At 48.0% G+C, this 22,112-nt stretch overlaps 1 protein-coding gene across 3 annotated transcripts in view; it reads right to left on the reverse strand.

Moving 5' to 3' along the window:
• Nucleotides 1-3,581: 3,581 nt before the first annotated feature.
• Nucleotides 3,582-22,112, reverse strand: part of PNPLA7 (patatin like phospholipase domain containing 7) — a 125,881-nt gene continuing 107,350 nt past the window's right edge. For all 3 annotated transcript variants that reach the window (XM_035564594.2, XM_035564596.2, XM_035564597.2), the window contains 6 exons: nt 21,613-21,761; nt 19,994-20,146; nt 17,118-17,228; nt 11,496-11,580; nt 5,474-5,577; nt 3,582-4,415 (listed from right to left, as the gene is read on the reverse strand). In XM_035564594.2, the coding sequence (XP_035420487.1) occupies nt 4,335-4,415; nt 5,474-5,577; nt 11,496-11,580; nt 17,118-17,228; nt 19,994-20,146; nt 21,613-21,761 (683 nt within the window). In that variant the 3' untranslated portion in view covers nt 3,582-4,334. The remainder of the gene's footprint in view (nt 4,416-5,473; nt 5,578-11,495; nt 11,581-17,117; nt 17,229-19,993; nt 20,147-21,612; nt 21,762-22,112) is intronic.

Consider the following 22,112-nt stretch of genomic DNA (forward strand, 5'->3'; position numbering starts at 1 on the left):
GAGGTCAGGGGAGCACGAATAAATAAGATTAGATTAATTTTGGAATAACACGCAGAGAAAATGACGTCTGCCAGGGAAGGAGCATCGCAGGGCGCTGCTGCAGCCCCCATCCGCCCCCCAGTCCACAGAGCAAAGCACGACCAGCTCGTTCCAGGCTTACAGCTCGCACCCAGGGAGCCACAGCAGGAGCCACCACAAACAGCCACGCACGAGCCAGCGCGGCACAGCACGAGATCAGAGCTCTGCTCCTGCCTGGGCGATGCCTCCCAGCAAATTTGAAAAGGTACTTCCAGCTGCCACGGGGCAACAGCGGCTCGCTCCTCTTCCCTAAACCCTGCTGGAGCTTTCTCCGATAGTCAAACAGCGTAACAGAGCAACCAAACGAGCTCTGTGCTTGCAGCAAGCCATGCAGTCGGTCAGCCCCAAGGGCACCACTGCCCAGCTCAAGGGCGCCCCGCTGCAGCGTCCCCTCACCAGGCACAGGGGTGGCTGCGCCCCTGGCCCTTCCCCTGCAGGGACCGTGTCCAGAGTCAGCCCTGCGAACACGTCCCCAGAACACCTTCCCTCCTCCATGGCTTCCTGTCTTCAGTGTGCACCTGGTTCACAAGTGACCGAGCCGGGACACATCTGTCCCCTTAGCGCAGCAGCCGGGGCACCGGCAGAGCCCCACGGCAGCACTGGCTGCAGCCGTGAACTGTCCTCACCCATTTGTCACCCTGGCAGCTTGCAAGGGCTCAGCCTGGGCCACCAAGCAGGCTTGGTGCTTGACCCACTGCTCATCCGTCACTGGGAGGTGTTTCTGGAAGTTCACTCAACGGCCTAAACCCCAGCAATCAGCAACCACCAGCGTCCAAGCCAAAGGCTTTCCGGGGAACGTCTCGCACCACCCCTGGAGTTCACCCAGCAGCTGCAGCTCGCAGCCCCGACTCCTCAGGACCTTGCTCTGATCCTGCCCCTCCACGCTTGGTGCTGGGCTGAGGGAACAAGCTCTGTGTCCTCAGCACCCAAGGTGAAACCTTGGGTTCTTCTAAGCCACCCCTCTCCTGCTGCATTTCCAGCAAAACAGCAGTGGGACTGTAGGCATAGAGCCTGGGGTATTAAGGGCTGATCAGCACTAACTCCTTAGGACAAGGCTGGGGGTTGGAGGGGGCAGGGGCTGGTTAAGACAGCCAGATGAACCCTTGTGGAAATGCACATGCAAGTACAGGAGCATTAGGATGCCCCTGGGTGTGACCCTCTTCTGCAGGGAAAAAAGATTTGTGGGTGTAAGAACGGGATGGGACAACAGAGACACGAAGCTGAAACACTGCCAGAACCCTGCACTGCCCAACCAGGGAGCTGGGCAGACCACAACCAGCAGGAAAGCAAGCCGAGAAAAAAACAAAACAATTCTGTTTTTAAAATTGTACAATAATTGCTTTACATTCCTCTGCACAGAAGGAAAGATTGTTTTAGTGTCCAGGACTCAGCTACAGAAAATGCAGCAAGGAAAGAAAGCTGTGATAAATTATTTAGAACAGATTTTCAGTCTCGCATCAAAGGTTTTTTTTCTGTCTTCGTACATCTGAACTAAGTGCCATCTCCCCATGGAACAGGTCACAAAGCGAACCCAGTGGCTCTAATTAGCATACCCAGGAAGCCTGGTGCTTTTCTGTTTTCCACGACTCCTTCAGCCCATGCAAACGCGAGCCCATCGGCTCACACCCAGGCTCCAGGAGCAGGACCGGCTGCCAGGAAGTTTGGAGTTAGAATTCAAAACTTGGAAATTAATTGCATGTTCGAACAAAGGGAAACAGCTCTCCTGGTACAGCACAGGGCAATGCAAGAAGCGATGCGCTCAGGCTGGCAGAGCAGTCGCCTGTCTGGAAAACAACATCCCGCCCCAGATCGGTCCTCTTGCCCCAGCTGCCAGGCAAGCAGAACCGATCGCTGCTACGGGGAGCGCAACGCAGGTGTCCGACAAAGTGCACCCGTCCCTTGTCAGGGGGTGGGAAGGCCCCACGCAGAGACCTAACCTCTGCTGAAGGCACTTTGGTTTTTAAAGGAGTCCTTTGAAGGCTGCAGACCAGGATGGGCTCAGTTAGGGGCAACCAGAGGACCTCAGTCACCTCGAGGGTTAGTCTGTACTCCAGCCCTGGTCACTGTTCCCCAGGGAGAGGTTCCTCTGCTGTAACCACCCATAAAATACCGATGTTGGAGGGACTCTCGCATCTGTTTTGCATCCCCTCATCAGAAAAACAAAACTCAGTTGTGCTGCAACTGCTGCTGAGCAAGACGTGCTCCTCTTCCACTGCTCCGAGCAGCTCTGCGGTTATAAAGCACACGCCATCTTCTAAAAGAGCTCCAAGTGCTCTCATGGGCACTCACTCCCATTCTTCCCAAGGCTTGCCACGAGCCTTCCGTGTGATACATCCCACTAATCTCAACCAAAATTAAGTATCTCCAGCTCAACAGGCAACCTGGCTGCCGGCAGCGTTACCTCTACTTCAAAAGCCATTTTAGAGTTTTATTTGAAATAATTAATTTCTTTCAATAGCAGGAAAGAAGCTCTGTCAACTGCAACATTTTCTGTAAAATTGCATTAACCAAAATGTGCATGAAAGACCCGGACGATCGTTGCAGGGAAGGTCTCTCTCACTTCCGCTTCTGAGAGGTTCTGGAGGTGGAGCCAGGCTGCCTTTGGGTGGCTTCAACACAGGGGACATGTCCCTCTGCCCAAAATGCTGACCTGGGGATCCGACACTCGAAAATACCAGTTTGTGTTAGAGGAACAGCTTCCCTGGGCAAACACTGCATGCTCACGGCTGTGATGGAGGAGAACAGGAGGCAGAATGGGTGCACAGAGAACAGGTCACACTCACAGCACTTATAACCACGGCTGTCCTCGGTGGTGCCACCAAACTTTTCTGGCCCCAGGCTTGCACTGTCCAGCTCTGGTCATGCCTGGAGGCATCACCAGCTGCTGATGCACATCAGAGGGCCAGGACAGCTCAGCACAGGAGGCAGCTTTCAGGACTGTCTTTAGTGCTCTGGTTGGATGACAAATCCCCTCAAGGCACCTAGAGCTAGCACTGAGCCAAAGAGTTCACATAAAGCAAGAATTAGCTTAATTTATCCAGCCAAGTGGAGCTATCAGCAACGACAGATGTGGGACAAGAAGAGCAAGCACCAGGGGACATCTGAACATGGCCCAACTCACACTGATTGCTGCAGACCTCAGGGGGAGGGTGTGGGGAGAGCACTGGAGATTTCTTCCCAATACTTAATATAGCGAGTGATTCCCACTGGAGTTAGAAATATAAAAAAAACAACACACATTTCTTTACAAGTCAGACATGAGCAGAGGCAAGTTGGGTTCTTTAGGCTGTTGCTACATTCCCCGGGACTTCAGCATTCACTCACAAGTTGAGAGAACATCCCACACCGAGCACAGGATGGGGAAGTCTCAATGTTGGTGGCTACAGTTCCGTCAAGTTCAAGCAGGTTTCTGTGCTCAAAACCAGTTGTCAATAAACAGCATAAATTTACCAGCATTGGGTCCCACAAAGAGAAACTTGGCAACAACCACGCAGACATTTCAATCCAGTAGAATACCTTTATTTTTTCAGGGCAAATACAGCCAAGTAGTGGCTCCAGAGTTCACTGGCAAGTGTCAGCACTATGATTTGTCAGTAAATGTTCTGCTGATGGTTTGAGGATACAGGCTAGATAGCTAGTGTTCATGTCAATTGATTTCTTGGCTTCAGATTTCAAGTCAAATACATTCAGACTGGCTCCTGTCAGAGCACTGCTCACAAGTACCTGATCAAAAGTCACTGAGGAGTTGATTACACAGTTACCTGATTCATATGAAAAGAAAGCAATGATGCTGCAATCCACAAAATCCCTTCCTCTCTCTAATGCTGCTGCACGGAGCCTTCTCAGCAACAGACTTCAGTACATTGCTGGATGACGTCCAGTTATTCTTTGGGCCTTCACAGTAAAAACAGTAACTGGAACATACCGCAGCAAAAATCAAGGCAGCGTTTGACTGCACGTTCCCACCACGTTTCTACTTTGTCAGTCTCAGAGTGATTAACAAACAGCCGCTCATTCTGGCACCCGTACAAAGGAGCACGGCACAAGGCAGCCACCCTTCACGGAGGTCCAAGTGGCACAGGGACTTGGGCATGATGCGGGTATTTGTGCTTAGTGCTGGCAGCTGAATGCCTCATACCCTGCCTGGAGAAGGACGAAAGCTTACTTAATGTCAACTAGAAGTTGCTTTCTTTTTTTAAATACATATAAATAAAAGTTGCAGTATGGACGGGATGTAGCTGTCAGTCTTCTGAGCGCTAGCCCAGCTCTCCCATGCTTCTTGCCTGGCAGTCCAGGTCTGGGAGATTCTTGCGCTTTCTTATCTGCATATCTTCATCCTGAAGGAGAAAAAAAAAAAAGCACAAACTCATTCTTCAGTGTCCTCCCTGAGCTGGATAAAATCTGTCCTCTTCCCTCATCTCTTCTTTTGTCCATCAGGCATTACCCATTAGAGATCAGCCCAGCAAACAAAAATCTGTACACCATCGCTTCAGCTCCCCACTCAGAACACCAAAGCCACCTTACATCCTCACACTGGCAGCTGCCCAGGCTAGGAGCCTTCCCAAACTACTCACGTTTCCACTGAAAAAACAGTTCATCTCCAACACGACAGGCAGCTTCAGCTTTTAAACCTGCTGGCTACTCTAGCTGGAGTAAGAAGGGCAGGAGTACGACCCTTCAGGCTGTAGGCAACATCAACTGCCTGGCCTCACGGTGCAGGTTTTCCTCAGGGTGGACCTGAGCTCCCACACAATCAAATAACTTTGGTTGTAAGGGACTTTCGGGAAATATAATACAATTTCCTGCTCTACTCAGGGCTAACTAATGCCAGATCAGGTCATTCAGAGCCTTTTCTATTTGGTTTTTGGGTATCGACAAGGCTGGAGTTTCTACCATCTCTGCACACCCCACTGCAACACCCAGGTGTGCTTTTTGTGACACCTTTCCTTGCATGCAGTCAGGATTTCCCTTACTGCAAGCTGCACCTGCCACCTCTTGTCTTTTTGCAGTGCATCTCTGACACCGTCTTCTTTATAAGCACCCAGTTCCAGACAGCTGAAGACGGCAGGCAGGTCCCCTCTCGGCCTCTTCTCCTCCAAGCTGAAGGAAGCAGCTCCCTCAGCCTCCTCGTGCCCGATGCGCCCCAGCCCTGACCCACCCTGAGACCAAACCCACAAAGCCCTGGGCTCTTCACACGACGTGGCCGCGTTTGCCCCACACGGCACCGCTGCAGACTGCCCACCTGAACAGCACATGTCCTTTAGTGCCTGAACTGCACAGAAAAACTTCTGCACAGTCTTCCTCGGCACACCCCTCTACGTGCTTCTCTGAGCAATCCTTCCTGACACCTCGACCTCATACCCACCGCACAGCCTATTGCCGGGGCAGCGCGTACCGAGTCAGAGTCTTCTTCAACCTGGCTGCTTATGAAATTCACATAATCATCCTTCTGGCTGTCCAGAACTTCTTCCTCATACTCAGTCTGGTAGTCTGATTCATCTAAAGACAGAAGAGAGAAAAAACACTGGTTAATAGGCATTTGGAGAGGCAGAGAAGGCTGGAAGAGGAATGACACCTGTGTCTGCTGAGCACCGGCGCAGGGCAGGGTGACGGCTGGCCAGCCCTGAGCAGCTCAGTGAGCTGGGACTGCCCAAGCATCCATCACATCTCCAGCCAGATCACAGAACAAGCTTCAAGCCATGTCCTGCGTGCGAGCTGTGTCCTGCGGCCCTCCACAATCTAAAGAGCCTGCAGCAAAAGCAGCGAGAGCCAAACTGCCCACGTGAGCCTGGTGGGCGCTGTCGGGGGGAGATGCTCCCGCTCCCTGGGGAATGCTGCTCACAGAGTCACCGCCTCTTGCTGGTCAGCCCAGACCAGACCTGTGAAATACCTTCAGAAGACATGCCTAGGAGCTACACATCCTAACTCCTGGACACGGCTGTGGCAGACCCGCTGGAAACACGGACTTGCAGACATACGACAAGCTCTTCTGGTGCCAAATGCTCGCCACCGCAGAGTGATAATTATGTGTCTCACAATCTCTGGTCCACAGGGAACGGTGACATTTACATTCCCCTCCTCCCCACAGGGAACAATCACCTGCTTTCTCTGGCAATCTCACAGATTATCGTAATCAAGGGAAGCTCAAAAACCTGACCTGTGCCTTCATCTAACTCTGAGCAGCATTGCTTCTACTTCAGTCCTGATCAGCAGCTTCTGTGCTGAAGTTAAAAAACAAAAGCCATCACCTTTCTTCCAAACACCGCCTCGGCAATGGCATCACCACTCCTAAAAGCAAGGGGTGCTGCGAGGGGGGGCCGAACCGCCTGCAGTGCATGGTAGGTGACATCAAGCAGCTTCTAGCAGACTGAACGTGTGGGGTCCTCTTCATCCTTTCCCCAGCCTGGTTGCTGTGGTTTGAAGAGCTGTACACAGCCAGTAGGATAAGGTCAGGTTAAAGGAGAAACCCAGCAAAAGGCTTTTCTCCATAGAGATGCACGGACATCTCAGACGTGAGGTGAAAGGTGGCAGCAGATTCGATCAGTCACAATTTTACCAAGTACACGATAATCACTCTTCTGGTCTCTCAGAGGCCAGACATCGTCACGCCAAGAACTGCTAGTGCCAGCTACAAATTAAATGCAACCGTACCTCCTGCAGAGACCTCTGGCAAAGCCAGGTGCTCGGCGATGCTACCAGCGCCCCTGCCACCTATGTCCCCCACTCCGGCTGGCTGAATCTTCAGATTTCTCTCTTCACCTCTCCTTGCCTTCCTGTCAGCCTCACTAGGATATCAGTTTTAAGACAAATTCCTGTTCACTTGGAATAAACTTTTGAATTTTGTCACTTTCAACATGTCCTCATTGACTTTTGCTGCCTGCTTTCCCCCTCCCAACACGTTCGCCTCCCTGTATTCTGCTGCAGTTGCCTGAGCAGCGTCCATGCCGCAGCAAAGCTTTCACCCCTCGCCCCCGCTGTCGGGCAGGACACCGCCGTGCCGACGGCCAGGGCAGCCAGCAGCAGGACACGATGCCGAGCGCCCAGGCCTGAGCACCAAAGCCCCGACACATCAGCGCAGAGTCACCGCGTCTTCCAGAGCCTGGAGATCACTCCAGGGCTGTACAGCAGACACCAAGGGCCACTCACTGACAGGATCGACTCTCCCACATCACTTCAACACTCGACAGCAACGAATGGCACCGGGGCACCGGGGCAGCTGCCCATCATGAGTCCCGACGGACCTCTCAGTGCACCAGGAGCCGCTGCTGAGCCCCCTCCCAAACAAGCGCGAAGCCAGTGTGCGCACACAGCAAAGCGAAGCAAGCTGGAGAGGGCCACCTGTCATTTGCACAGGTTCTGGCAATTTCAGAATGCAATTAAATGCATTAAAAATGGCAGATTTTTTTTTTCATTTAGACTGTTTTCTGACATTTTCATGAGTTAATTCACATGCACTTTCAGTTGCTGAAGAAATACCTGTTTTTCGGCTCGGTAGTGAAAAAAGTGGTTTCTGTTTAAACTGGCTTCTTGATTAAGTATTTCTTTTGGGAACAGTCAATAGCATCTGCTCCATGCTGAAGACAACAGCACAGTCTGTTCCACAGCATTTTCTTCAAACATGATAACTACACCCAACTGCTAGAACATTAGGATTCAAGACATTTGGTCAATTTTTTTTCCTTTGGTTCAGAGAATCATCATTAGCTTATACTAAAAGCATCGCTGACAATCTTTGATAAAAACACACTGGAGAAACCAGACGCTCACCTGAACAGCAAGAGATAGCACAAACAACAGTTTGCAGTTTACAGCTCCAATAAAACTGACTGCAATTAAACCCAAATCCCTTGATTTTATAAGCACTGTTCAGCATCTAACTGGTCTTTACACAGATACTAAGACCAGGAGAGGGTTGTCCCTTCTCATGTCCCTCTCACAGTAACTCCAGGTACTCGAGGACAGCAGGTGGTGGTCTCACCCGCGCTCCCTGAGCATCATCTTCCTTTGTCCCCCTTGAGACTGGGGCTCAAGGGGCAACAGCTCCAGCCCCGAGCAGCCTTGCCCATTCACTGCCAAGCCCCCCAGGAGCATCAGGCAGGACGGAGGCCTGATTGCCCCGTTCAGCACACCGTCACCCAAACACTTCAGCCCATAGAGGAGCTAACCTAACCAAACACAAAGAGAGACGCATGGGCAAGGCTGTCACAACAGCCAACAGCTGTTGACATCCCTTATATTTAAAGCACTCAGTAGCATGCTAGCTGCTCCCACCACCAAAAGGTGACAATCCTGACCTTAAAGAGCCAGCGAAGAGATGACACCATGGAGAGGCACCCCAACCCACTGGTAGTGGAGGCAGCGTGCTTACAGTTGGAAGGTCACACAACCACTTCTCATGCCAACGAATTGTTCTGTGATTCTGTAGCTTTTGGCATTTCTTATTAGCCTGATTTCTGCAGGCAACGCACCACGTTTGAAGAAAATCAGTGCTGAATGTCTGGAGGGTTTCTGTTTCAGTAACGCCCATGGGCTTTGATGTAACTCAATGAATCTGGTAGCTCATCGCAATCTGATGTGCATGAGTGCTTTTCGATAGGACTTTTTAAGCAGTAAATACACAGAGGGTAACCTAGTGCCCAATAACCCTCTCCCTTGAGAGGTTTTGGGATGTCTCCTGCTTCAGCTGTATTGCGAAACCAGGTGTTTCAAACCAAGATTGACATTCCTTTTTCCCCAAGTACTTTTTCCAAGTGACTGTTGCTAAACTGCTCTGTTACACCACTTGGTATCTTTCAGCCATCGCATGCAGTGAGTGTGCTACCCGACCTCACACCAAGGAACAGGGCCACGAGGGCGGCCTGAAGCATTATGGCCTCAGGTTGTGCCAGGGGAGGTTTAGGTTGGATATTAGGAAGAAGTTCTTCACTGAAAGGGTTGTGCAGCATCGGAACAGGCTGCCCAGGGAAGTGGTTGTGTCACCATAACTGGAAGTCTTCAAAAGACGTGTAGATGTGGTGCTTGGGGACACGGCTTGGTGGCAGACATGGCGGTGCTAGGTTAAGGGTTGGACTTGATCTTCAAGGTCTTTTCCAACCTAAATGATTTTGTGATTACTGCTTCAGAAAATGGCAAGTGAAACCTGCTGTGGAAATTGCCCAGAGTGTGCGTGACTTCAGTCCTCAGCAAACCCTCCTGGCTGGGGACACGACCAGAGCTGCGGCTGAGCCTCCCTCGGAGGACGGCATCCGCGCTGTGCTGGCCGAGGCCGCAGCTGTGCAAAATGCAATTACAGCTGAACAAAGACAAAAATCCCAATCGAGTAAGTGATTTGCAGAAGTGTTGTGATGCAGAACTGAAACACAGCCACAAGTATTGCAGCGTCTCAACTGTGAAAACAAGCTTCTGTTCTCCTACATATGTTTCCCCACATGCTCACTCAGAGGGCACAGGTACCCTGGGTCCAGCACAGAGCATAAGTGACTTCCTTCTCGTCACCTCTTCCTGATGGACAGTCCCCCTGTCCCTCTCCCCCCACCTTTTAAACTATTTTAATCATTTTCCTCAGTTTGTTCAAGAGTGAAAGAACGTCTGTTACATTCTGATTGACTACAAAGCCCAGGAGAAGGGGGGAAATGTCAGTACAAAGGGTGAATGGCCCTGGACTGGCACAGGCTGGCAGAGCCTCCAGATCTAAAGCCAACTCTTCTTTAGGAGAAAAGGCAGGGAAGTTTTTTCTTCCTTTCATTTTTAGAACAAAATTATCGACAGAATTCATCCAGCCTGAGACCTGCAGTACACAATCAGGACAGGCAGAGCCCTTCTACAGTCCCTGAGGTCTGAGATCTCACTCAGGGAGGGATTTCCACGGAGAAAAAAAAAAGTTTCACCTTTTTTGACACTGCCAGTTCATATACATGCTACAAGGAAGCACCCTGTCTTATTACTTGCACAGGACAAATGCAGTCAGACCATCTTCACCAGCAGACAAATCCCAAGGCTCACCAGCACACGTGAGGAGCCACCCAACAGCCACTGGGCCACTGCCAGGGCAGCAGTCGCCCTCCTGCCGAGCTCCGGTCACCTCTTCAGCAAGAGGCACGAGGACAGTGCCACGTTCAGGGAACGCCTTTACGGCCACTGCCCATCAAAACCAGGCACAGATCCTGCAGGTACCACATGAAGTCACCCCCAACATGAACACCAGACTCCTCCAAGACCCGCTGTCCATATGCACAGCTCTCTCCTGCCATTCTCCCCCCTCCTCCGGAGCCTACAACAAACACTTCAGTGTCTCCTAGGACCACAGGGCACATGTCCCTTGCATCCCAAATACCCCATCCATATGCCCCTCCTTAGGCCAAAATTTGCCATACCTACTTCTTGAAAGTTACTTATTCGTGTTTAATGGCCTCACCTAGCAAAAAGAAAATCTTCCTAACAGGGCGAGTAATCAGAAGGTATAACGGAGGAAGACCTATCACACCACACAGGTTGAGTCTCAGCAGGACTCGGCGCCGATGCCTTAAATAACCATGTTACATGAATTCTTCAATCTTATTCACAATGGCTGTTTCAGACATTTGATTAATATTTTCTTCATAAGGCATATGATTGCAATTAGCATTTCAAATTACCACAGGGACATCTCTACAAACAGTCACAGATGGAAGGACTGCTAACTTTAGATTTTCCTCTGCAAGAACAAGAATCGGGAGGAGGGGGAGAGACTGTTTATAAAAAGCTCCGGCACTGGTAAAACGCTTGGAGATTTCAGGCCTCCAAAGCTCTGTTTGATCCTGTTAAGTGAGTCTTCGGTTGTGATATTTACAGGGAGCTGCTCCGTAGGACATGTCTGAGGCACAAAGCTCTCAAGTGCCGCCACGTAAAAGTGCAGGAGCCATTCCTGTTCCACATTAGTTCATTAGTGCTCCCTGTAATAGCAGTGTACATAAAGCAATCAAGCCAGTGAGTCATTCCAGATTTGATTCAAAGTAGCACAAAAAGATCCTTCAGTCAAATCTTTAAATCGCCCTCATCTCGTTTCAAAAGGACACGGACCAAAGACCAAAGCCAGCACGAGGAGGAATGAGCGCTCAGCTTTGTGAGAGCTGACACGTGTGTGCTATTTCACTCAGAATTAGGCTAACTGGAAAAAGGATTGCTCCCACCAGGAAAGCACACCAGACCATGCCAGTAACGCTTGGCAGCGATGTCTCACCACGGCAAGAGCACCGAGTCCCACCCTCACCCAAGCAGAGGGGAGGCAGCCCACGACTGACACCAGAGCCAGCAGCAGCCAGCCCTCAAACACATCACAGCTCGCAGCACGGGCCGGTGAAAGAAAGCAATGAAGCGGCCAACCCCATCGTGCTGCCCTTCCTGCTGCATCGCAGCACCGGCCGGGTCCCTCGACTCACCGTCTGCCACGGGGGCTTTCACTGGCTCGATCCTGGACACGATTTCTGCCAGGTCCGTAAAAGAGGTGGTGGCACAGGTCACATTCTGAAACACAGCAATAAGGTTTAGGTATGTTACCAAATATACACAAAATATCCAATTCAAGACTGTGTAAAAATTATACTGAACAGAGAAAGCTCCAGACACAGATTTCACCCTCATTACTCATCGGTGAGCAATTCACAAAACAATGACCCTGATGCATGGCCTGGCTGCAAAAATGGGATTCCCAAGAGCAAGCAGACACTGGGCAATCTCTAACAGGCCCTTCTCCATCCATGCAATACGAGACCTTATTAAAAATTTAGGAAACTATAGAAAAGGCGACAAAGACAAGAACTGGCAGGCCTGGACTCTCTGACAGACAGCGTTCCTTTTGCTTCCTTGCTCTCTATCACTGCACTGTGTTACTTATAAAAGGGACCAGCTGGGCCAGGTGCAGCCCCCAGGGAGATTTCTCCTTCCCTCAGGAGCCTGGTGGGAGGGAGAAGGGGCCGTGGTGCCATACATGAGCCAGCAGAGGCCCTGGGAGGCCATGCAGCCAAGCGGGCAGCAGCCAGGGGTGACCAGGACCTGCCAGGGGACCCCAGCCCTCTCGGCAAGTCAGGGGCTGGAGGTGCTGCAGCGAGCAGGAACCCAAGGCAAGAGGTCTGCCTGCAAGGAGAAGTATTTCCCACTGTAATTCCTCTTTTCAAACCCTTTTTATTTTTATTCTGTCTCACCCAAGCAGCAGGTTGATCATTCTGGGATTTGAAGAGTTGCCTGCTTTAGTTTTTCTTTTTAATAAAACCCAACTTTGGCATTTACGATTTGGTTTGGCCTTCCTGTGTGCCTGGCCACGAGTGAGGCGTGTGGGCCTCCCTCCCTCCTTGGGGCCAGACACAGGGTCACTGGACGGCAACCCTAACACCCTTTGCCTATTTTCAAACCAGTCACTTTAATTAGTACAGTAGCAACCTGCCCCAGAGGAGAGTGAAGGGGAAGAGCTTGCGGAGGCCATGTTATTGGCACTGGGCTGTCAGGAATTGCTGGGACAGACCTGCCCACACACCTCCAGGCAGGGCAGGTTCCTCATACAGTGTTTTTGCGAGCAATTCTTTGCTCTTCTGGCAGGAGCACTGATACTGTGAATCATACAGCCCCTGCAGGGGTCACAGCAGAAGCCCATTACAGCTGCAGCAGATTGCTCTCAGTTGACCTTTAATCCATAACTAACTTTTGATGTAATTTAGCACGGCCTAAGCAGGGTAAGGATTCAGGACAAACAGCTGCTGGGGAGCAGTGGACAGAAAAGACCCAAAGGGAATTAAAAAAATACCTGTATGAAATGAAACAGCAGTAGCTTAGGACACACATTTTAAAGTAAAAAGAAGCAGAGAAGCTCAGAATAAGGTTTGACCATTAAGGAACCAGCCAGAAGAGTGAGTCAGTCCTGCTTCATCGTGAACATGCAACTTGAATGGTCCCAGTGAAGCATCTGCAGGCGGCCATTTCCCAGGACAGGAGGGGGGAAAAAAAAGAGCAGCTACATCTTCATTTTGTGCCACATGACTAAGCAAGGGATATGTGCGAACTCTGGCCACAAAGCAGACACAGCAATGTTTGAGGCAATCACCTGCACTGTACAAACAAGGACTGTCATAAAGCAAACAGACTGGGTGCATTCAGCGCTCGCACAGACGCGCCAGACTGTCCTGGGGAGGACGCAGCAGAGCAGGGACTGGCTTTGGAGGGGAAAGAGCAGGGCACTGTATGAAGTGCTGAACAAAGCCTGCAGGGAACATCGCCAAAAGATGCTCTTGGAAAACTAGCATCAGCTCACATACCCCCAGAGAAAACCTGGGAGGGCAGATGAGCATGAAGGCAATCCTAAGTGTGACCCTGCCCACGGGAGCATCTGTTGCAGTCATACACATGATCCCATGCTAGGGAATATGACATACACATGATCCCATGGGTAAGCCTGTGAGAGGAAGCTTGGAGAGGCAGCTGCACCCCGAAGTCTTAGCACTCCGACTGGAACACCACTTGTGGGAAGCCAGGTGTCTTCCCACGCTCATTTGATGCTTTGCAAAAAAGGCATTTAATATGTTTCAACGTTCGCTCTGACTACTTTTGAGGACGAAAGCACACTCCCATCAGTTAACACAAGGAAAAGAAGATTCGTTTGAAACCTACTCTCAAACCTTCCTGCTGATATTTTTTCCAAGAAGGAAGAAAGTATTCTCTTTAGCATAATCTTTATTAAATAAATGAGAGGAGAAAGACAGATACTATTGTAGTCTGCTAGATTATATTTAGCTTTGACTATGAATAACACTTCAATAGACAAAACTTCCCCGAGGAGATCCAATTTACGGTACTGCATTACTCTGCATTGGGGAAGAATAAGGGTTGTTCAAATGAACTTTATGTAAGGTTGCTGTTGTTCATGGCTTCAGTATTTGCATTTTAAGAACAGATAAGTAGCAACTGAATGATGAAAGGAAAGAAGAAATATCTAAATGCTTAAATATCTGGAGATTAAGTAAAAATTCAACGCTTACGACATAGAAACAAGATGAAAAGAAACCGAGCCCAACACTTCAAGATGTTGAACACTCCAGAAATAGCTGAAGAACTAAAACACAGATCATCAAAACCTTTGCTAATGAAAGGCAAGTTAAAAATATCAGCTGTTATCCCTGGAAGATAGCACAGCTAAAGGACTTAAATGACTTTAATGGACTAAGGAAAAAAAGCTAAACACCTCAGAGAGAGCCTGCAATACTTGTTATTTTGTAGAAATAAACTTACAAAAACAAGTCATATGGAAAAAATATCTTGCTTTTTACTAGGCTCCAGAGTAGCTGGAGGAAAAAGCAAGCGACTTTCTGGGTCCTTGGAATATAGCCTGGAACTTAGCTTCAGGTTTGGGGACCGCACAAAGCTGACCAGGCGGTTTGTCAAGACATTCTCATGCACCCGTTATTTTCATAATCTTGGTGTCTCAGCAGTCAGCACTTTCTGCCTTGTTATGAAGTGCTTACACAGAAATGCAATGACAAGCTCTGTCTACAACCACTACATGACCTATTTGATCTCCATGGCAGTTGAAGTGACATAAAAAAACAGGGTAGATTACAATAAATGTTCAAAATCCTGCATCATGCATAGCTGTAATACTGTGATTTGACTGAAATTAGCCTGACTTATTGTATCCCATATAATGGGCAATTCTTAAAGAAGCCTGGTTTGAAAGGTACATTTGTTACAGCAGTGAAGATGTTCAAGCTTGTTACCGCTGGGTGATAAAAGTTAGAGGACAAAATAGGACACACGACCATTTGACACACACACACACACACACACACACTCACTCTTCTCCCCCTTGACTTCTCCTTACGACTATCAACATGCACTCACAAACACATACCAGCACATAACCAGCCTGAACATCATCAGAGGCAGAGTGTCAGAGGCAGAATGGGGGACCCCCTCTTCTGCAGCTCATGCATCTCCTATTGCAGGTCATCTTGCCAGTAAAAAATAATAAGCTTACGAGTTTTGGTGCTCCTCAAGCTACTCTGAGCTTTTTTTCCCACAAAGCTCAGTTCCTCTGTGCTCCTCCCACAGCCACTCACCCTGCCCATCAGCTTGGGTGGAATTCATCTTCTGATGGTACAAAGGCATCAGCACTGCTCCCCTTTGTCTCCCTTCACAGGGAGGGAGCTGAGGGTGCCATCTCTCTTATTCCAGTAGAGCCATTTCCATTTCTGCAAGTGACTCACACCCTACAAGCACTCATCTCTCTCCTGTGACAAATGGGGGTCTAAAGGCAAAGAGCTCAGATGTGGGCATTTGGAAAAAGAAAAAAAAAAACCTACCTCTTGTTGCTGGGCTAACATCCATCCCTTCAAGGACTGCCTTTCCTCTCCCCTTGCTCACACCATTTCTCTCCTAGGAGAAGTGCTGGAGAGCCGATCTCTGGAAGAGCTGCAAACTCTCAATGTCATTTTTCACCTCCACTGACTTTTCTTACTGAAGCTTACTACAGCTATGATACATTTTGGCAATCACTTAAAATATTGCTACTAATTTCCCTATCTCTAAAAGACAATAAAGAAGAATTACGGAGTAAAACATGAAGTTTTTTTAGCACTTGGGTTTTAAATCAGAGGAATTTGAAGGAAGTAAGGATAATAAGCCAATATATTATAATATAGTACCCAAGTCCTCAAAAAGGTGATAACTGTTTCTTAAAAACAACCAAAACTTCCCCAGAAATTCAGGCAGCCCACAGAGTTACTGGACCAGCTCTAGAGGCTGACTTAAATCCTGAAATTGTAAACCCAAGAGATTTTCATCCTACTTCTAAGTACTTCAACAACACTGCAAGCTTGCATGGAGCTGTAATAAGAGCCTTATGAAACGCCTTTCCTAGTAGAGGAGCAAGGAAGAAAAACAACAACAAAAGAAGTCTGAGGCTTTGCAAGGATTTTAACTCTTAGCTAAAAACGCATCCATGGCAAGGATTTATTTCAAGCTTTCTGGGAGCATCTGAGAACTATTTGAGTCGTATCAGGAAAGCCAGCAATGGTGGAGATCAATGCCAGAGATCCCGGCTCACATCCTCGGTGACAAGCACTGGGCAGCTTGGGAGAGATCAGAAAGATGGCGTGGGAGAGAGCCATTGCCCTGGTAGAACAGTTTCTGGTAGCAAGAACAATGCCCAGGCACCACCTGAACTTTGTGGCACAAGAATAAATGAATAGCAGCTTTAAAGTTACTTGTGCCTACCCAGCTCTACTCTGAGAGGCAATCTACACATGCATTCATGCAATGGGTACAAACGTGGCCCATTGCCTGAAACCACAGATCATCCTTCTCTCATCACCTCCTCGCAGATCATCCACCCATGGGACCCGCAGGGGCACAGCCACATCTTCCACCCTCATGCTTGGTGGAGAAAACAGCTCAGGCAGCAGCACTCGGTGCCCTCTAACTGCTGACCCACACAGGGAAGAAGAGAACGGTGGGCATGTAAACACCTCCACATCAGCTATGTCTCGCAGAAAGCGCTGGTTATGGGTGAGCACCCTGCCTTCCCTCAAGTACTTGTGCTGTGCATGGTTTTGGGTTACAAATGTGGTATCAATCTGGTAGAACGAAACAGCAACAAGGAGAGCTGCCCTACAGGGCTACGTCGTTTCTTGAGGTTTCAGGGAGCATCCTACTTGGTGAGGATATGGGTGGATCTCTGCAGGGGTACATACATTACACATTGGGGATGGAGATTGTTTCTTTTTAAATGTGGCTATCAAAACCACCGGGACTCTGGTAGAGCACACCTTGGCCACACGTGTACCTGATGATCCAAGAAGTGCAGGACCTCCTCATTCATCCAGGCTCAAAGAAAGGAGTTGCTGAAAAACTGATTATACCTCTTCTGGCCTCAAAAGATTTTAACTAATAGATGCAGGCTCACAAGAAAGGACTTGAGGCAACTTTCTCCTTCTTACCCCCGACGTTTCTGGGCAGTATACAACCTGTTGTGCATCAAGTAGCTCTGGCAGAAGAGTGCATTTAAACTGAGCACTTACATCAGAAGTTTTGGATTTGCAAGTCTCTTGTCTGTCTTTTAGCATTTTGTCAAGGACTCCACTCCTGCACCAGACACCAAATACAGTTTTCCCGTGCTGATATCCCACTTCCTGGAAAAAGAGAACCAGGAGAAAAGAAAAAAAAAAAGTAAATTAGTAACAAAAAAACATTATCCAGGAAATCCAGATGTCTATCCCAAAGGCAGGATGCATGTTTTGGTACCTTCCATCCTTAGCTAGAAAAGCTGCTCAGCCTAATGATTAGGGGGGAATGATTAAGTAAACAAGGTGCTATTCTAAGTCTAAATGTTAACTGGGTCCTTGACCCCACAGTATGTACAGAAAAGTGCCACCTGACAACTACTTTTACAGCAGCAGCTTCAAGCAGGTTCACAGAATAATGCCATATGAAGCTCAGTACGTGTGTGCATACACCCTTCCAGCACAGGCTCTTTCTTTGGAAGAATCTAACAATGCAAATTAATCTGTGTCTTTTCCCTTCTTGGGTACAAAGAAACCCAGAAAAGAAACTGTTGGGTTCCCCTTTCTAACAAAGAAAAGTTACTGTAGGGTGCCTGGGTTGCAAAGGCTCTTTTAGCAAGGTAAGCCTAACAGCACCAAGCACACAAGAGTCAGTTTGCTGGAGTAGACAGCGGCAGATGCACAACAGCAAAACACTCTACATCCCAGTACTTTAAAAGTATAAAGAAGCTTACACTTGGAATAGTAACATGGCACTGTGTCATTAGCATGTAAACAACTGGAAAAATAATTGTTCCGAGTTTTATTTTATTTTATTTTTCCCTAGCAAGGCCATAGAAATGGTGTTTAACAACTAAATTGAAAGGACGGAGCAACAGGTGTTGGGAACCCCAGATTCTATTTCCAGCTCTCGCAGTGGCAGCACACGCTAAGCCTCCCACCTGCATGGTCACTACAGGTGCTGGAAGCAGCCCTGGCCAAGCTGGTATTGTTTCCCAACTGTTTTTTGGATAGAATTCAAAGCAGAGAAAGCACTTACAGTGGAATTCACCTTTCAATCCATCACAGCCTCTCAGCCTAGGCTGGATGTGATTGCTCAGAAGGAAAAGGGACCTGACAGGTGTATGACTTGCTGGATCAGATTGATCCCAAGTATGCAAAAGAACCCGAGCTTCAGGAAATGACACGCAGCCACCTTATCACTACAGGCAGATACAGAACAGGGATTTTGTTCCTGAAGAAGGGAGGATTTTTGTTCTTTTGAACACACCGAATCGCAGCTACATGGTGCCCATTTCTATTTTCTGGACAATCGAGGTACATAGCTGAAATTAAAAAAAAAAACAACAACAAAACAAACACATGCTATTTCATAGCCTGTAATGATAAAGGAATGCCTAGAATGCCCTTTAAGGTCAGCACAGTGTAAAACTCCCCCCGGGACAAAGCTTATTTAGCTACACTGTAGGAAATGAAAACCCAGGAGGGTGCTGCCCTCTGTACTTGTAACATCTCGTGCCAAGAACTTGCTCAAAGAAAGTGACATCTTTGAGAAATTGCACTTTCCTCAAGTTTTTAATTCCACTGAGAAAAAATTGCCTGGTGTCTTCAAATCTCTTTAATGACAGCAAATTAGACAGAACAATGATTTGACAGCTTACTGTTACTGTGATGATCTATCAGACCTGTTTGTCAAGGTTTTAAAAAGGGCCAGGACACTGCTCCCAGTGAAGAGCACTATTTAAACAGGGAAGCCTCAGGTCCCCTGCTGAGGGGACAGAGCTGTTTACCCAGGAGCTATGACATCAAATATCCTTGGGAAAATATTTATACTGGGGAAATCAGCTGGTGGCTTTGAATAGCTGCTCTTTGTTCCTAAGTACTCTCTCAAATGTAAATCTGCAGGGCTTAATTGCATTACTGTTTTTGCTCAGTATTTATAAGAGAGTATTAGGGAACAATGTTGAGAAAGCAATCTGCAGCCTAATGAGTGTTGTTGGTTCTCAACGCATCTGTAAAGGAGAACTGCTTAAAGGAAAATTGGCACTTCTCCCTCCTCCTTTTTCCCAGACTAGGAGAAGAGCAAACCCGTGCAGAAACACCTGAACACAGAAGATATTTGCACAGCTGAAGCAAAGAATGGAAAAAGACAGTAAAATAACTTCCTTGACAAGAGACAATGAGCCAAAATTGCTATCATTCCCTCAAATCAGGCAGAAATGTTTTGGTTTTGAATGCTGGATTATGTCACCAAGATAATTCAACTGCACATCTGGAGTCAGTTCTTCCCATGCTGATTTCCGATACACATCTCTGGGATTTAGCTTTTGTAACCTGGTACTACCCTTTTTACTACGTCCTTCCACTGACATTGGTGCCATTTTCCTGATATGCTATCAGGTGTGGAGGAATTGTGGACGATATGTTTTATTAATAGAAGTGTTGAAATGTTAGCTGAGTCAGGTATTTTAGCATGTTACCCTCCATTTCAATGATTCACAGCCTCCCCACAGATTTCTTCAAATCTTTCATGTGACAACAAGCTACACAATCAAGGAAGAGAAATGACACCATTTGACAAACCACAACTGCCCAAAGCAGCTCAGACACCAGAGTTTTTACCAAGCAGCTGAGTAAGGACTGACATAAGATAACGAGGCAACTGATCCGTTCAGAGGTTATTATATAATCACAATTATTAACTCAATTTCTAATGTTAATCCAATCTCACAGTCATGATATCATTCCGTGGTATTATTTAGTGTCAATTATTCACTCTGTGCCAACTGACTTCTCTTACTCTTATACAGCTTAGGTATTAATTAGCACCACAAAGCAGTAGACTTCTGCAGAATGTCAGTATGGGGGAACTGCCTTCCCCAGGATGCACTTACACAGATTTCATCAAATTTCCCAAATTCCAGGGTGCCGTATCGGTCAATGGGTGGCCGTATATACTCGCAGTACTCGCTGTTCTTCACCATCTCCAGCTGCCGCACGCAGCACACGTATGCAAGCCGTGTCTGGATCTCTGCCATATTCAGCACCTGCCAACCAGGACAGACGTACCCATCATGATTAATTCAGAAATTTCATGTCAGAATATGGTCTGTATTCACAGTGGAGAGAAAGCAAGTTATCCATCAAGCTTATTCCAAAAGCACACAGAAGCCTGCTGAAGCCTTCACACATCAGCACCTCCATCTGTTTCCCAGGTAGTGTGGACAGCCAACAAGTCTCCAAAGTCAGGCAAATCGCTGCAGCGCAAGGCTGAATTGAGTCTTCCATTTCAGGATGTAGTGGTAACTTCAGAAAGAGGTCTGTGCTTAGCTGAGAGGGCTAAGAGATCCTTCAAGGCAGAAATCGGTGATGATCACTACTGTACCAGGGCAGAGATTTCGCAGAACCACAGAATCATTGACATTGGCAGGGACCTTTTGATACCCTCTGGTCCAAGGCCATTATACTCAGGCAGGGTCAGCTACAGCAGGCTGTCCAGGACCATGTCCACCTGGGTGAGAACACCTCCACAGAGACTCTACAACCTCTCTGGGCAACCTTTTCCAGTGTTTCACCACCCTCACAAATCTAAAAATAAATTTTGAAAAAAATGGAATCCAATGTGTTTTCAGTTGTGACTACTGCCATTTGGGCAGTCGCAGTATTTCACAGGGCACTACTGAGGAGAGTCAGAGTCTTTCATTTCCCCAGCCAGACATTCCCACTACATGCTGGGAGCAGCACCATCAACTCTGCCAAGACCGAGCAGGGCACTCAGCTGCACCAGCTCCAGAAAGGATGACAGGCCACTTCTCAGGGAGACGAGACCTTTTCAGGGAAGGGATTTATTACAGAGGAATAACCTGAGATTACAGAGCAGTACCCACAGGCTGTAATATTTCCCCTAACTTTGGGAAGCAAGGTTTTGATTTCCAATTGCAAAATAGGAACACGTTAATCACAGTGGGTAAAGGAAAAAACAGCATTCACTTTGGGGAGCGCTGCAGAGCCAGATAGCTTAGGAAACGCAGAAGAATACTTAATAGAGTTGGCTGACTGCATTCGACAAGAAAAAAAAATCATACTCTGCAGCCCCGTGTTTATGAGTAGCAGTTGTATGGTTAATTACTGCCTAGCACTAAAACCTCCCTAGTCAGCCATCCAGAGACATTAGGATAGAAACACTGAACTGGACTAAGTTATTACTTTTATTGGTGAAATCTGTAAATTCTGACTTTATCAAAACTAACTGCACCTACAAGAATAGATTTCTGTGCTCTAACAATTGTATGACCTTCTGCAGGCCACACTGCAGAGCGGGGCTCTACCCTCTCCCCTGATGCTCTATTTCCTTTGGTGTCAGGGCACTGCCCAGCTTTCTCCATCCATCAGTATGAGCTCAAATCCACAAAACAACATGGCCTGTTACCAGGCTTGCTCTCTGAATAACCAAAGGAATGCTTCCTGCTCTGCACATTAAAAATAGCTGTGATTGCAATGCAGTCTGCAATACCTTGACTTTCTCAGCCAGGGGATTCCACCTCTTCCAGAGCAGCCACCAGCCAGACAAGCAGTCGCCGTAGTTGGTGAGGTCGGTCTCATCTTGGCTCCCCACATCGATTGCTATCACCACCTTTGCCCCCATGGACTTTGCAACATCAGCTAGTGGAAAAGAAGGTCATATCAGTACACTTTCCAACAGTGATGTCAACTCTGGTGCTGCACAGCTAAACTTATATATACTCTCTAGCTGTATGTATGTAACTTGACATCATACCTACCATGAGCATCTCTTTGAACAGCTTCAGATATAAATGTTTGCGGCAGCTCTGTTGAGGGACTATTTCCCTGGGGAAGCTCCTACCCCACGTGCCCTATTTGAACTACGAGATCCCACTGTGCACCAAAGTGAGCCCCTACATAGCAGCAGGGTGAGTTCACGTTGCTGAACCGCTGGTAAACATCATTTATGGGGGAAGCTTTTCCCCAGATGGGCAGGCTGACCTGACTCAC

The sequence above is a fragment of the Cygnus atratus genome, chromosome 19, assembly GCF_013377495.2.
Source record: "Cygnus atratus isolate AKBS03 ecotype Queensland, Australia chromosome 19, CAtr_DNAZoo_HiC_assembly, whole genome shotgun sequence".
NCBI classification, from domain to species: Eukaryota; Metazoa; Chordata; class Aves; order Anseriformes; family Anatidae; genus Cygnus; species Cygnus atratus.